The 16,272-nt window shown below is 46.4% G+C and overlaps 1 protein-coding gene across 1 annotated transcript in view; it reads left to right on the forward strand.

Annotated features, from left to right (window-relative positions):
• LMF2 (lipase maturation factor 2) overlaps window positions 1-16,272 on the forward strand; it is a 36,342-nt gene that overhangs the window by 16,275 nt on the left and 3,795 nt on the right. Inside the window, exons 6-13 of the mRNA XM_083700269.1 lie at window positions 445-583; window positions 2,026-2,160; window positions 4,727-4,832; window positions 6,159-6,255; window positions 7,983-8,165; window positions 12,576-12,744; window positions 13,601-13,712; window positions 15,717-15,825. Of these exons, the coding sequence (XP_083556395.1) occupies window positions 445-583; window positions 2,026-2,160; window positions 4,727-4,832; window positions 6,159-6,255; window positions 7,983-8,165; window positions 12,576-12,744; window positions 13,601-13,712; window positions 15,717-15,825 (1,050 nt within the window). The remainder of the gene's footprint in view (window positions 1-444; window positions 584-2,025; window positions 2,161-4,726; window positions 4,833-6,158; window positions 6,256-7,982; window positions 8,166-12,575; window positions 12,745-13,600; window positions 13,713-15,716; window positions 15,826-16,272) is intronic.

Genomic DNA, 16,272 nt, shown 5'->3' on the forward strand with positions numbered 1-16,272 from the left:
CCTGGGGAGAGCATTCCATACACAGGGAGCCACTGCAGAAAAGGCCCCATTCTCGTGTTGCCACCCTCCGGACCTCTCAAGGAGGAAGCCTCAGAAGATGATATCAGGGTCCAGGTGGGTTCATATGGAAAGAGGCGGTCCTTGAGGTCTTGAGGTCCTGAGCCGTTTAAGGCTTCATAGGTCAAAACCAGCACTTTGAGTTGGGCTGGGAAACTAATTGGTAGCCAGTGCAGTTGGACCAAGATCGGTGTAATCCGCTCAAACTTTCAGCCGGGCTGTGGAGAGTCTCTTGCAAATACATCTATTCTCGGCCCTGATAAACGAGCTTCTTTATATAGACCCCTTCCCTGTTCCTTTGCATCTGGTCCGGTCGTGGGGTGGGTGAGTTGTCTTTTAAAACCTAGGTTTAAGATCATAACGACAGGTTTCCAAAACCCTTTCCAGGTCCTCCTGCAGCTCCTCATCATCGCCACGGGGAACTACAACTTCTTCAACCTTCTCACCATCGTGCTGACCTTCTCGCTGCTGGATGACGATCACCTGGGAATGTGGCTGGGCCACGGCCGGAAGAAAACAGCAACCGGTAAGCGGCTTTGGTCTCCGTGGCTCTGTAAAATGGGTCCAGCGCTAGCGACGGGTCTGCATCATCTGATACCCATGTGGGTGGTAGTGCCCTCTGGGAGGTTACTAAGAGGCAAGGGGGCACTGAGGGTGCAGAAAATTCTTAGAGTTCAAGAATCTGGCATCACCAGATCAAGTCGTCCTCCCCCCTCCAGTGTTGAATTAAGCCAAATAGTTTTCATTGGGTTTTGAATCAATGTGCATTTCATGGTTGCTCTTTCAAATGTTGTGTTACTGTCTTTCTTGGTGGGTTTTGGGTTCCTTCACTGCGAGAAGTGAGGTTACAGAGAACCGGGCAGAGGGCCTTCTCGGTGGTGGCACCCACCCAACAGAAGTCAAGTGTGCAACCTTTAGAAGACGTCTGAAGGCAGCCCTGTAACAGGAAGCTTTTTAATGTTTAAAGTTTTGTTAATGTTTAACAACAACAACAACAACAACTTCAACAATTTATACCCAGCCACTCTGAGCGGCTCCCAACAGAATATTAAAAACACAATACAGCATTAAACATTAAAAGCTTCCCTGAACAGGGCTGCCTTCAGATGTCTTCTGAAAGTAAGATAGTTATTTATTTCCTTGACATCTGATGGGAGGGCGTTCCACAGGGTGGGCGCCACCACCGAGAAGGCCCTCTGCCTGGTTCCCTGTAACCTCACCTCACAGGGAGGGAACTGCCAGAAGGCCCTTGGAGCTGGACCTCAGCGTCCGGGCTGGATGATAGGGGTGGAGACGCTCCTTCAGGTATACTGGACTAAGGCCGTTTAGGGCTTTCAAGGTCAGCACCAACACTTTGAATTGTGCTTGGAAACGTACTGGGAGCCAATTTAGGGCTTTCAAGACCCGGGGTTATGTGGTCTCGGCGGCCGCTCCCAGTCACCAGTCTAGCTGCCGCATTCTGGATTAGTTGTAGTTTCCGGGTCACCTTCAAAGGTAGCCCCATGTAGAGCGTGTTGCAGTAGTCCAAGCGAGAGATAACTAGAGCATGCACCACTCTGGCAGACAGTTTTGTGGACAGGGAGGGTCTCATCCTGCGTACCAGATGGAGCTGGTAAACAGCCACCCTGGACACAGAATGGACCTGCGCCTCCATGGACAGCTGTGAGTCCAGAATGACTCCCAGGCTGCGCATCTGGTCCTTCAGGGGCACAGTTGCCCCATTCAGGACCAGGGAGTCCTCCACACCCGCCCACCTCCTGTCCCCCAAACTTCTAGGAAGATAGATATTTTGAGTTCCCCCAGTGGGGGGTCCAGGCCGCTGAATCAGCCGTGAAACACTCTTCCCTCAAAGCGGGTGAGGATTTTGAGTCGGTCTCTACGCCCGCTCTGCCCAGTGACCCATCTATGACTCCATGCCCACCCCACCCCTCCGTCCTTGCATTGCTCCGTGTCGTCTCTTCTCCGCAGCTTGGCCACCCAGCTTGGCGTCCGTCATGTCCCTTCTGTCCGAACTGGGCGCCTATGGCTTGCTGGTCTACTGGACGGCTCTCTACTTCGACCTGAAGGTCAACTGGGAGAAAAAGCTGATTGAGTCCAAGGCAGGTATGGAAACGTAAGAATACTCACAACTTGCAAGGATGACGGGGAGAAGAAGAGGAAATTCTAACCAGAAATTTAGTAAACATACAATACAATAATACTGTAATCTCTATTGTCATTGCCCCACACAGAACAATGAAATTGAAAAAATCTACATCAGACATTCAAAAACCAACATGCCTGCTATCCCAGCTATCCCAGCTTGGTTTGCTCCTAAAAACTCTTGATACCTCATAATTAAATACAATATACTCCCATAGAGACTACCTTACACTGCATTTAAAACCAAAATCGCATTTGGGTAGAAACTGTCTCTCAGGTGGAAAGTCTGTACCTTCTTCCAGAAGGCAGAAGCTGAAAGAGATCATTTCTGGGGTGCGCACTATCCTGCGCTATCTCTGCAGCTTTCTTATGACACCTGGAAGTGTAGATTTGATCCAAGGTGGGAAAGGGGCACCCAATTATTCTCTCCGCAGTCTTTGCAACCTTGGACAGCATTGTTTTTCCCCTGACCGTGCAGCTCCCAAACCACACACACAGACCATAAGTTAATACACTCTCAACAGTACAATGGTAAAATGCCATCAACAGGTCCTTTGAGAGATTGTTTTTCCGGAGGATTCTCAGAAAATATAACCTCTGCTGTGCTCTCTTCATCAGGTATTTACTGTTTTCTGTTGGACCATGAACATTTGGACAATATTCAAAGAATATCTTAAAAAGTACTGTAATAGCACAAATCTCCTGACAGATTTGGACTGAATCTTGAAGTTTAAGGAAATTATAAAAATTCCCTCCCTGATAATTAACCGAAAATAATAATAAAAAATCAAGTGCGTATTGACTAGTAAGGTATAAAAAGCACACTGAAGTTAAAGGGTATATAATGTCAAATGAGGTGTTGTTAGTCTGTTTGTTGTTTTTCATTGTGTTTATGTTCTATGTAAATTATTTTGTAATAAAGAATTTTAAAAAAGAAACGTCGGGGAGCAAATTGCTGCCATAATCGTGGCAGAATGAAAATAGAATATGCCAGTGCCAGATTTATGTATAAGCTAAACAAGCTATAGCTGAGAGCTATACCTTAGGCCCCCACTCTCTTGGGGGCCCCCCAAAAAATTAAAGGAAAGAAAACCTGGATGTACATTTCCAAAATATAAGATAAAAAACAAAAGGAAACCTGCATACAGGAACAGTGTTTTGTGTTGTGTAGGCTCCTATGATGCAAGTCATGGACCCCACCTGCTAGCCTGTTCCCTAAAATATCACTGGTTTGCTCCTTTCTATATATAGGGTGCCTACATTCTGCATGGACTGGTTGCACGGCAACATGTGCAAATGGCTTGAGATGCCTATTGGGTCCATAAATTACCATATAGCATATATTCCACACACAAAAACAGTGACAATTTGTTGTTGACAAAGGACAGCTGGACATATCAAGGGCCCCATGACCTTCAGGAGCTGAGGGCCTCATCAAACCGAAATCCGGCCCTGAGAATATCCATATAAATAGTGAAGGGCTTTGCACTGTTTTTTTTCCTATGGAAAGAAGGTGTGGCTTTTACCATTGATGACAATGAACAGTAACTTCAACAGAAGTCTAGTGTCCAGATCAAAGGGAGTAATGGTCCATTTCTATTCTGCCTTGGTCAGGCCACACCTGGAATGCTGTGTCCAGTTCTGGGCACCACAGTTTCAGAAGGATGTTGACAAGCTGCAAGGTGGGTGGAGGAGGGCAACCAAGATGACCAAGGGTCTGGAAATCAATCCTGATGATCTAAGGTCAAAATGTGGCAATTTGGGCACCAGGAAAATTGAATACCATAAAGGAAATTGTTCAATTCGTGGGAACATTCTCTTTTTCATAAAATGTGTACACTGCTTGCTTGTATTTTTTTAATAATAAAAAACCGCTCAACACGGTTTACAAACATAAGATAAAGCAATGAAATTACCACTCAGAAAAAAGAGCAACAATAATTTAATGCATTCCTGAAGTTAAAATGATGATCGGCCGAAAACAGAGCTTGCACCAACTCTGTAAACATCAGGAGAGGCTTGTCTGAACGAAAACGTTTTTAGGAGGCCCCGAAAAAAGTGAAGTGAAGCTGCCAGCCTGCTATCAATAGGCAGGGAGTTCCGCAGTGTAGATGCTGCCGCATTCAAAAACTGAGTTATTTTGAATGCGGAACATGGGGATCTGCCTTGCATCGAGGAAGACCCCTGGTCCATCCAGCTCAGTATTACTGACACGGACTGGCAGCAGCTCAGCAAGGTTTCAGGTGGGGCCTGTGCTAGTCCTGCCTGGAGAGTCCATCAGGGTCTGAACCTGGCACATTCCTCATGCCAAGCAGATGCCCTAGCACTGAGTCAGGAATCTTTCCGAAAGGATGCATCTGTGGTTCTGTATTGGGCCCCTCTCTGTCCCGGGAGACAGCATAGGGGTGCCTACTGTTCTCTGATTCTTAGTTTGAAGTTCGCTGTCCTTCGGGATTTGGGCTGGGGGCTTGTTGCCCCTGCTCCCGGCTTTTTCACGTACGTGGACGACTTCTCTGTCTCTCTCCAGCTTTCACCTACCACGAGTTCATGCTGTGGTTACGGATGGTGACCCTCCCTCTGGCGGCCATCGGGCTTGCCTCTCTGGTCTGGGAGATCCTTCAGGCTGGATACAGGTGAGTGCCTCACAGGTAAAGGGGGAAGCGGTGTCTTTTGGGGGAAAGGCCTCGGCAGTGTCCCTGCTGCCTTCTTTCTTTTCTTTTTTTAAAAATAATTTTTATTACTTTCCCATTTAAACATATATAATCACATCATTCTTGTCCACTTCTTTGGCTCCTTAGAGCCTGTTGACGTCCTTCCCTCCCACCTCTTGGCTTTCAAAACTAACCTTTATATTATAGCATTTTATATACTTTTCAGTTCTAATGTACAGTGGTACCTCTGGTTGCGAACGGGATCCGTTCCAGAGGCCCATTCGCAACATGAAAAGCCCGCAACCTGAAGTGCCGTGTCTGCGCAGGTGCGCGGCGTGATTTGGCGCTCGTGCGCAAGCACGAAGCGTGATTTAGTGTGAGCGGCGAGACCCAGAAGTAACCCTTTCCGGTACTTCCGGGTCGCCGCGGGACGCAACCTGAAAAAACGTCTCATGAAGAAAACGTAACATGAGGTATGACTGTATCTCTTTACAAAATACCTCAAAATTTAAAAACAACCCCCAGAACAGCAATTTAACATAGATTTATCTAACGAGACCACTGATCCATAAAATGAAAGCAATAATCAATATACACAATCAATGAATAGCTGAACTGGGTTCTACACAGTCACAAAAACAAAAAAGAGCCACAAGAATGCAAAATAAATAGCAAAAACAGACACACCTCATCATAACGCTCAAAACGGAGCATGTTCGGCTTCTGAAAAAAGTTCACCAAACGGAACACTTACTTCTGGGTTTGCAATGTTTGGGTTCCAAGTTGTTTGAGTACCAAGGCGTTTGAGAACCAAGGCACCACTGTATATAGAATTAGCAAACATGACAGAAAAGGTCAGGGACCGGTCGATCCAAAAGTTTAACAAAGAATGGGACACCTGTAGATTATATTTCGAAGAACATTGTCCCCACATCAAATCCTTAAGATGCTTTGATTAACTCTTGTAATAACACAAGTTTAAAAAGAATACAAACAACATTTAATATAGGTTTAGTTTACTAAAAAAACCTGATGCAGTTAACAAGGAAATAAAGGAGGCAGAAGAAGTCATCAGGTGGAGAAGAAAGTTACTTTATTTTTTCCTTTTTCAGTTACATATTATCCTTTTTTTGGTGGTGGTTTGTTCATAATGCTTTTGTATTTTGGTGTTTCGAGGTGATTGGATGTATTGTTTATAAACCAATAGAGATTGAACTGTAAAATAAAATAAAAAAAGAGATGGCAGAAGTTAATATGCAGCCCTCTCTATTTGCCCTCTTTTTCTCTCCCCCCCCCCCCCCCGCATAGGAGTGCTTGCACCCGTGGCTTTTTCTGGAAGCTCTGGAGCGCCACCCAGTGGGCCATCTTCGCCACTGCGGCTCTCGGGATGTTTACCATCAGCCTGGTGAGTAAATCAGGCGACAGCTTGTGGATAGGGATGACGTCTTGTGTGGGCCTCGAAAGCTGCCAAGTGTGCCAACTCAGGAAAAAAAGAAAAGAAAAATGGCACCTTTGAACGATGGCAGGGGAAAGAAAAGTGGGAGGGAGGGGTGCTTTTTGTATAAATATGAACCTTGCATCTCACCGTGGAATGAATATATTGTCCTGTTGTTTCCTTTTAAAGCACATTGGGGGGCAGCAAAGCCCCCCCCCAACAGTTGCTCTCACTTGGAAAGGGATCCCTAGTGGTGGGGATTCCTGGTGTTATAGGAATTCTAAGGTCTTACATATATGAAAGGGGACGTGGGTGGCGCTGTGGGTTAAACCACTGAGCCTTTTGGGCTTGCCGATCAGAAAGTTGGCAGTTCGAATCCCCACAACAGGGTGAGCTCCCGTTGCTCGGTCCCTGCTCCTGCCAACCTAGCAGTTCGAAAGCACATCAAAGAGCAAGTAGATAAATAGGTACTGCTCCAGCGGGAAGGTAAACGGCATTTCCGTGTGCTGCTCTGGTTCGCCAGAAGCGGCTTAGTCCTGCTGGCCACATGACCCGGAAGCTGCACGCCGGCTCCCTCGGCCAATAAAGCGAGATGAGCGCCGCAACCCCAGAGTCGGCCACGACTGGACCTGATGGTCAGGGGTCCCTTTACATTTACATATATGAAATAAATGTACAAGGCAAACACATACATAAGTATATAAACCACGTCTCTGAAACAGTACAGGAGAACAATCCTGAAGCCATTTTGACTCTCCCAAATTGACCTCAAATGTTTCTCTGCAAGGAGGAAGGAGATGGGAAAAGCTTTCCAATTGTCTTTGGACTGTAGGGGCTGCTTACACCTCCCTGCGAATACAGTCTGGCAAGTATCTGTTAAGCTGAGCAACTCTCAATGTGTGTAAGAGATTCGGGAACTAAGTATTTACCATCTCCAAGGACTGGGCAGGCTACCCAGAAAAGGCAATCAGATAATAATAAGGCATTATCAGGTATCCTGGCAGACAGGAGAGAAGCAAAACACTCAGATTTCTGCTGGGGACCACCTCTTTCTGTGATGCATATATGATGTTTTTTGGGGGTGGTCTTGAGCTACAGGGGAGGCAATTTCAAAAGTATATAAGAGCTTGCACACCAATGTTCAGGGTTCCTCCTGCCTCCTGCGTGGGGTGAGTGGGGGACCCTGTTGCAACAGTTTAATAAAGATTATTATTATTATTATTAAATTTTATTTATACCCCGCCCTCCCCAGCCAAGACCGGGCTCAGGGTGGCTAAAAACAATTGATTGAAATACAACTTAAAAACAAGATTAAAATACAACATTAAAATGCATCCTCTTTTCAGTAGAAACTCAACTCAAAAGCTTTTGGGGGGATGAAAACGTCAAGTCTTACTAGCCGCTTTGCTTCTTAATATTCTCTGGTTGGCCTCTGTTCTTTTCTCCTACAGATAGGGAACCCAATTAAGGACTCTATATGGGCTCTTGGATACGCCATAAGGGAAAAAGGAGCAATTTTTTCTTATAACACTGGGCTTCATTCATTCAGAGACGGGGTTCCACATACACAATGCATGTTGTTTGGACGGCTAAGCTCTTGCCGCTCCTGTTGCTGCAACGTTGTCTCCAGGAGAGGCTGACTCCCCCCAAAAAAACCTTCTCCTCCTTGCTCTCTCTCTCTCTCTCTCTCGCCCCAGGTCCCTTTCACCTACATTGAGTATGAGTCCAACGGGAAACTCTGGCCCAGCGTCCACCAGCTCTTCAGCGCTGTCGACCGCTACCAACTCGCCAACTCCTACGGCCTCTTCCGGCGGATGACAGGGGTCGGCGGGCGTCCCGAGGTGGTCTTGGAAGGCAGCTATGACAAGGAAACGTGGACGGTAATTCTTGGAGATAGATAAACTTTATTCTCATTAGCCAACAGCCATGGCAACATAAAACAAGCCATATACTGTATTTTTCGCTCTATAAGACGCACTTTTCCCCTCCTAAAAAGTAAGGGGAAATGTATGTGCGTCTTATGGGGCGAATGCAGGCGGGAGGCTCTGTTCAGCGCTCCCTTTAAAGAGCCGCGCGGAGCGTGTGTGCAGCTCTTGGGGGCTTTTCCCCAAGGAGGGAGAAGGGCAGCCCTTCTCCCTCCTTAGGGTTAAATCCCCCAAGAGCTGCACACACTGCATGCTCTTTAAAGGGAGTGCGGCTTTTGGGGGGAGCCTTAGCCGCGCGCAGCCTCTCCTGGGCAGGGAATAATAATAATAATAATAATAATAATAATAATAATAATAATTTTTATTTATACCCCGCCCTCCCCAGCCAAGGCCGGGCTCAGGGCGGCTAACAAGCAATAATAAAAACAATTTGAATGAATACAACTTAAAAACAAGATTAGAATACAACAATATTGAAATATGAAGGTTCCCCTTACCCGGGAGTGGCTGTGCGCGGCTATCCCATAAGCCAGGACAGCAAGCAAGATCGCTGCGCTGCGATCCTGCTGGCTGCCCTGGCTTCTGGGATTCAGAATCCCCCCCCCCCCCCCGTTTTCCTCTTCCAAAAACTAGGTGAGTCTTATAGAGCGAAAAATACGGTATGCAGTTAAAAAGACAACAATGGGTAAAAAGGGCAATCAAATGACCAAGATTATTGTCTGATCCTTTTGATCTGATAACAGAAAGAACAATGTGGCCACAGAAGGGAGGCCTGAGATGGTGAGTAGGAGTGGCGTGATGATCTCAGTCCTCAGATCTTTGTAAAGGGGACAGGACAGGCGAACATGAGCCACTGCTTCCAGATTGCCATCTCCACAGGGGCAGAGTCGTTTCTCAGTTGGAATCTTTTTGGTATCTGCCCTCAAGTATGGCAGAGGGCATCACATCCAATCTGGCCAGTGTGAAGAAGGCACGTCTGTATTTTGGGATGGTTAATTGATACAGATATGGTGCCAGGGAATCAAACTGAGAAGGGGGGGAAAGGCAAACCAAGGACAGAGTTTCTTTATAATGGCCAGATTGTTCTGTTGCTCTAAGTCCTTCAGACGCTGTCCAGTTAGCCTTTTTGCTTTAATAAAGCCCGTCATGAGAAGCTGATGTGGGTGAAGTCCGCAGGAGAGGAATTTTTGGGGCACAATTTTGAACCACACACTTTTATGGGAGTCTTGTGTCACTAAGGGCAGTAGACCGGGTGGCTTTAGATTTAGATTTAGACGAATGGTGGAAGCACAGCATCCTGGGGGTTTGGGTGGTTTCATTTATATATATCTCATTCATATATATATATATATATATATATATATATGCAGGTTTTGGTGTCCTCGGGTGTCTTCCCGTGTAAAAGTTGGGGTGTCTAGGCGACGTTTCGACGAGGTCTCACTCGTCATCTTCAGGCTGGTGCTTTCGGCTTCTTGTTACTGGAACAGAGCGGGATCTCAATGTTTGAGTTCCTATAAATACTGTAGAGGGGGTGTGGTGTCTAGCCTCCAATGTTCTGGGCAGAGAGGAAGTTCCCAGGCTAGTGTGCCTTTTCTTCTTTTGTTCCTTAATTACTTGAGAGATACCTTGAGTGATTTCTTGAGTGATATCCTGAGTACCACTTAGGTGGGTCATTAGGTGTGGATTAGTTGCTAAAGTCTTTGTGTCTTGACCTCTTGAACTTTGTGAAGAGTTTTCCTGAGAAGATGGCTGTATTGCACTTAGTTGTGCTTTGGCTTGGCTTCGTGTATAGGGGCGAGCTGTGGTTTTGTGGCTTGTGTCAGCCAGATCTGTGTAGGGATTGCAGGGGGGTGCAGCATCCGGAGGTGCCACCATGGATTGGCTACTGGATGGTGTCAGTAATTCATCTGTGGAGAGGGTCTGGGTTTGGGTCTGGTGTGGTTGATTGGTGTTGGCGTTCTGTGTGCCTCTGGATCTGGTGTCAGTTTTTGTGGGGAGGGCTAATTTCCAGATGTCTGGCAAGCGGGATGTGTCGTCACGCTTGTTCATGTTGTGAGGGTGTTTCTCTATCTCGATGGCTTCCATGATTATTCTCTTGTGGTGATGTTCCGTGTTAAAGAGCAATTTGGAATCTGCAAAATTAATTTCGTGTCCTGTTTCTTTCATGTGTTGGAAAAGAGAGGAAGTTTTTTCTTCTTTTTTGACGGCATTCTTGTGTTCTGCGATACGTGCATTTATTCGTCTGTTTGTTTGTCCAATGTACGTGGCTGGGCAGACTTTGCAGGGTATTTCATAGATCCCTTGGTTTTCCAACTGGATTTTATCCTTGGGGTTTCTGAGGATATTGGCTATTTTTTGGTTGGTGCAAAAGGCTGTTTTGATATTGTGTTTATGGAGGATTTTGCTAATTTTATCTGTAGTGCCCTTGATATAAGGAAGGAGGGCCATGCCATTGTTTTCTTCTGTGTCTTGGTTTTTGGGGGGTGTTTCCTTTTGGATTAGCTTCGTAATCCTGTTTTGCTGGTATCCATTGGCAATTAACACATTTGAGAGATTCTGTAACTCAGTTGTCAAGTGGTCTTTGTCAGCCAGGCGTTTGGTTCTGGAGATGAGAGTCTTGGCTACGGAGTTTATTTGTGCAGGGTGGTGGTGTGATTGTGCATGTAAGTAGCGGTTGGTGTGTGTTTTTTTTCTGGTAGATAGTGTGTCCTAGGGAGCCATCAGGTTTTTTGTAGATTAGGACGTCAAGGAAGGGAAGTTGGTTGTTGGCTTCTATTTCCATAGTGAATTGTATTTTGGGGTGTAAGTTGGAAAACCAAGGGATCTATGAAATACCCTGCAAAGTCTGCCCAGCCACGTACATTGGACAAACAAACAGACGAATAAATGCACGTATCGCAGAACACAAGAATGCCGTCAAAAAAGAAGAAAAAACTTCCTCTCTTTTCCAACACATGAAAGAAACAGGACACGAAATTAATTTTGCAGATTCCAAATTGCTCTTTAACACGGAACATCACCACAAGAGAATAATCATGGAAGCCATCGAGATAGAGAAACACCCTCACAACATGAACAAGCGTGACGACACATCCCGCTTGCCAGACATCTGGAAATTAGCCCTCCCCACAAAAACTGACACCAGATCCAGAGGCACACAGAACGCCAACACCAATCAACCACACCAGACCCAAACCCAGACCCTCTCCACAGATGAATTACTGACACCATCCAGTAGCCAATCCATGGTGGCACCTCCGGATGCTGCACCCCCCTGCAATCCCTACACAGATCTGGCTGACACAAGCCACAAAACCACAGCTCGCCCCTATACACGAAGCCAAGCCAAAGCACAACTAAGTGCAATACAGCCATCTTCTCAGGAAAACTCTTCACAAAGTTCAAGAGGTCAAGACACAAAGACTTTAGCAACTAATCCACACCTAATGACCCACCTAAGTGGTACTCAGGATATCACTCAAGAAATCACTCAAGGTATCTCTCAAGTAATTAAGGAACAAAAGAAGAAAAGGCACACTAGCCTGGGAACTTCCTCTCTGCCCAGAACATTGGAGGCTAGACACCACACCCCCTCTACAGTATTTATAGGAACTCAAACATTGAGATCCCGCTCTGTTCCAGTAACAAGAAGCCGAAAGCACCAGCCTGAAGATGACGAGTGAGACCTCGTCGAAACGTCGCCTAGACACCCCAACTTTTACACGGGAAGACACCCGAGGACACCAAAACCTGCATTCCTGTACCCGTGAAAATCTACGAAAGCAAATATATATATATATATATATATATATTATGTACAGTCGTACCTTGGTTCTCAAACACCTTGGTACTTGTACGTTTTGGCTCCCGAACTCCGCAAACCCGGAAGTGAGTGTTCAGGTTTCTGAACATTTTTCGGAAGCCGAACGTCCGACACAGCTTCCGCTTGAGTGCAGGAAGCTCCTGCAGTCAATTGGAAGCCACGCCTTGTTTTTCGAATGGTTTCAGGAGTCGAACGGCCTCCCAGAACGGATTATGTTTGAGAGCCAAGGTTCCACTGTATATCATTTGTAAAGATATTTGTGCATCCCTGTGTTATAGAAATACGTAGCAAAGTGGTTTGCTATATTCTTAATTGTCTGCTTAAGCCTGGAGGAATATAGAAGTTTTCAGCAGGCATTGAAAAGTTTGCTTGGGAGACACCTGCTGGGTGTCAAGTGGCAGGGAGTCCCACAGGACTGGGCCGATGACACCCAAAGGCTCACTTTCCCGTGGTCGTCCAATGAACCTCACTGAGCTGGGATATAAGGCTTCAGGTGATGTGTGTGTGAGAGATTAGTGCCTCTCTCTCCCTCTTGCCCGCAGGAGATTGAGTTCATGTACAAGCCGGGCAACGTCAGCGCTGCCCCCCCTGTGGTGACCCCGCACCAGCCGCGCCTCGACTGGCAGATGTGGTTTGCCGCCCTGGCTCCCCAAGCGCACAGCCCCTGGTTCACGGGCTTCGTCTACCGCCTCCTACAGGGCAAGAAAGAAGGTGAGAAGAGGGAAAGAGTCAGAGAACGGCCATTTCCCACATTGTTCAGAATTCTGATATTGGGGACTTACTACACCTTCTCCTAATCAAGCTGTTTGTCTAATTCTGCCTTCTGTTATTATTGCTGTTGGTTCATTTGTTGCATTTAAAAAAAAAAAGAATATTTTTTTAATTTTCAATGCAAAATTACAACAGAAACTACAAACATTAAATCCAAAATAAAGCAATACAAACAAGAAAAAGAAACAACCAAAAAAAACAACACATCTACAAATAAAACCTTATCACCATTCTAATCATTACATACATATACACATATTGACTTCCTTCCTTTGTTCTAAGACCTCAAAATTTTTACTCTTTCTAAATTATTGTGTCTAATGTAGATTACCTCTATATACTTTTTGCACTATTTTCCCCTTTCTTTAACCCTGCAATGCTTCATTCGTTACATACCAATATACTTACTCCAGAACAATATTTTTTCATATACTCTTTAGCACAATCCCATTCTTTTACTAATTTTTGGTCCAATTGTCCCCTTATGAATGCTGTGAGTCTTGCCAGATGTATATATTCACAAAACTTAATTTGCCACTCTTTCATTGTTGGAATTTTTCTCCCTTTCCAATTTTTTGCTATGAGCATCCTGGTAGCTGTTGTCGCATAGAGGAATACTTTCCTAATAATCAGGAATGTCATTTGTGATTGCATTTGTATATCCCACCTTGTTTTCCAAAGGAGCTCATGGTGGCAGACACAGTTCTTATCCTAAATCCACAAAAGCCCCGTGGGTCTAAGTGGGTGGGACATCTGGACCCATTGGGCCTGAAAGAACTTCCTTTCCCTCCTACAGTGATCCATCTCGTGCAGGTGGACGACTCCAAATACCCCTTCAGCTCCAAACCCCCAACCTACATCCGGGCTCAGCTGTACAAATACTGGTTCACGGACGCTGGCCAGGATTGGTGAGTGACACGCAGCGCTTTCTGGGAGAGGGCGGGGAATCCTTTGGGGCTGTTTCGTCCTCTCCTCGACCATCTCCTGGGAATGTTCAGGGAGGCAGGAGAGGATATATTGTTTATTAATATATTGTTTCTTAATATCCTTCCTAACTTGCGCTAAGGACGCGGGTGGCACTGTGGGTTAAGCCACAGAGTCTAGGGCTTGCTGATGAGAAGGTTGGCGGTTCAAAGCCCCACGACAGCATGAGCTCCCGTTGCTCTGTCCCACCTCCTGCCAATCTAGCAGTTCAAAAGCACATCAAAGTGCAAGTAGATAAATAGGTATCACTCCGACGGGAAGGTAAACGGCGTTTCCATGCACTGCTCTGGTTCGCCAGAAGCAGCTTAGTCCTGCTGGCCACATGACCTGGAAGCTGTCTGTGGACAAACGCCGGCTCCCTTGGCCTATAGAGTGAAATGAGAGTCGTCCGCGACTGGACCTAACGGTTAGGGGTACTTTTACCCTTTTAACTTGCGCTAGCAAGTTCCTTTATGTAGCAGAGTTATATTCCCCTTTTTACATGCACAGCAGATAGCTGGTTGCAGGCTCATGTGAGCCTCTCACTATTATACAGTTCAGTCTGTCTCAGATTGAATTGTACATTCCTGGTAAGTTCCCTTGAATCCCTCTTAAAAGAATAAAGATGCCACAATCTTATTCAAAGTCAATAAAAGAAGTTTACTCACATCAGTTCAGAGTTGGATTCCTGAAGGCAGAGTTAGTTACAAATATGTACATGTGGATCTACCCCATATGGGGGGGGGATAATCCCAGTGCTTCTGCTAGTTGAGAAGCTAACAGAGCAGTCCTAGCTAAGAAGCTGGTTAAACGAAGAAGGAAGTCAAAAAGAGAGAGGTGCTGCGTGACTTGTCCTTTTGTTACCTGGACAGGTGAGGTCACGCCCACCTTCTACCAGATGCAAAAGGAAGGATGCTCCAGCCCAGGAGGAACAGGAAGTTTTGACTGCCTGGACCAATATCCCCTTGCATGTCCATTCTAGGCAAACAAGGAATGTTGTATTTGACTGCTCCCACACTTCTGCCACTCCCTCACTCCACCATTCCCCTCATCCAACCACAGTCCTTTGAAACACTTGCTCAACCCGTTTTTGTTTTTACTCTACTTGCAGAACCCTCCTTGTGCCGTTTCCCCCTCTAGCAGCCAACATTAGGCTTCCCCTCTGCCTGGTTCCTGCTAGTTCTTTGCTCAGGCTACGTATCCTCGCGTACGTGAAGCCGATAACAGATTTTGCAGAATTCTGCCTCCTGCCCCCAGGATACGGGTGCAGGATGGGTGGGGTTGTGGACCACGAACGCATCTGAACAATAACAATATGATAATCTTTATTGTCATTGTCCCATGCAGAACAACGAAATTGACAATCTACATCATACATTCAGAAATCAACAAGCCTGCTATCACAGCTATCCCAGCCTGGTTAGCTCCCTAAAAACTCTGATACCCCATAATTAAATACAATATACGCCCATAGACACTACCTGAAAGGTAAAGGTAAAGGGACCCCTGACCATTAGGTCCAGTCACAGACGACTCTGGGGTTGCGGCGCTCATCTCGCTTTACTGGCCGAGGGAGCCGGCGTACAGCTTCCAGGTCATGTGGCCAGCATGACTAAGCCGCTTCTGGCAAACCAGAGCAGCGCACGGAAACGCCGTTTACCTTCCTGCCAAAGTGGTACCTATTTATCTACTTGCACTTTGACGTGCTACCTTACACTGCGGTTAAAACCAAAATCGCATTTGGATAGAAACTGTTTCTCAGGCGGCTAGTCCTAGTCTTTATAACCCTGGACCTTCTTCCAGAAGGCAGAAGCTGAAAGAGATCATTTCCGGGGTGCGCACTATCCTGCGCTATCTCTGCAGCTTTCTTATGGCACCTGGAAGCGTAGATTTGATCCAAGGTGGGAAGAGGGCAGCCAGTTATTCTCCCCCTTCCTGCCCCCCTGCAGGTCCCTCCCTCAGCGGTGGTGGCGGCGGCAGTGGCAGGAGGAATTCTACCCACCTGTCTTCCTCGGCGACCTCGTCCTGGACAACCTCTTGGTCCAACATGGGCTTAAGGTGAGTCGAGGGGCAGGGAGCATCTGTGCCCTTTCAAGGGGGTGAGGAGGGACGCATGAGCACAGGAGGAACGGGGGAGCATCGGGCTTGGATAGCTCCATTGGTTAGAGCGTGGTGCTGATGATGCCAAGGTTGCAGGATTAATCCCTGTCTGGGGGAACTGCCTGTTCCTGCCTTGCAGAGGGCGGTGTCAGTGCCAGATTTACGTATAAGCTCAACAGGCTCTAGCTTAGGGCCCCACTCTCTTGGGGGCCCCCAAAAAATTAAAGGAAAAAAACCACTGGATGTACATTTCCAAAATATAAGGAAAAAAAAGCAAATAAAATAAAGCCTACATCCAGCAACCATGTTTTGTGTTGTGTAGGCTCCTGTGATGTAAGTCATGGGCCCCGCCTGCTAGCCTGCTCCCAAAAATATCCCTGGTTTGCTCCTTTCTATATAGAGGGT

The sequence above is a fragment of the Podarcis gaigeae genome, assembly GCF_964106915.1.
Source record: "Podarcis gaigeae genome assembly, chromosome: 10".
NCBI classification, from domain to species: domain Eukaryota; kingdom Metazoa; phylum Chordata; class Lepidosauria; order Squamata; family Lacertidae; genus Podarcis; species Podarcis gaigeae.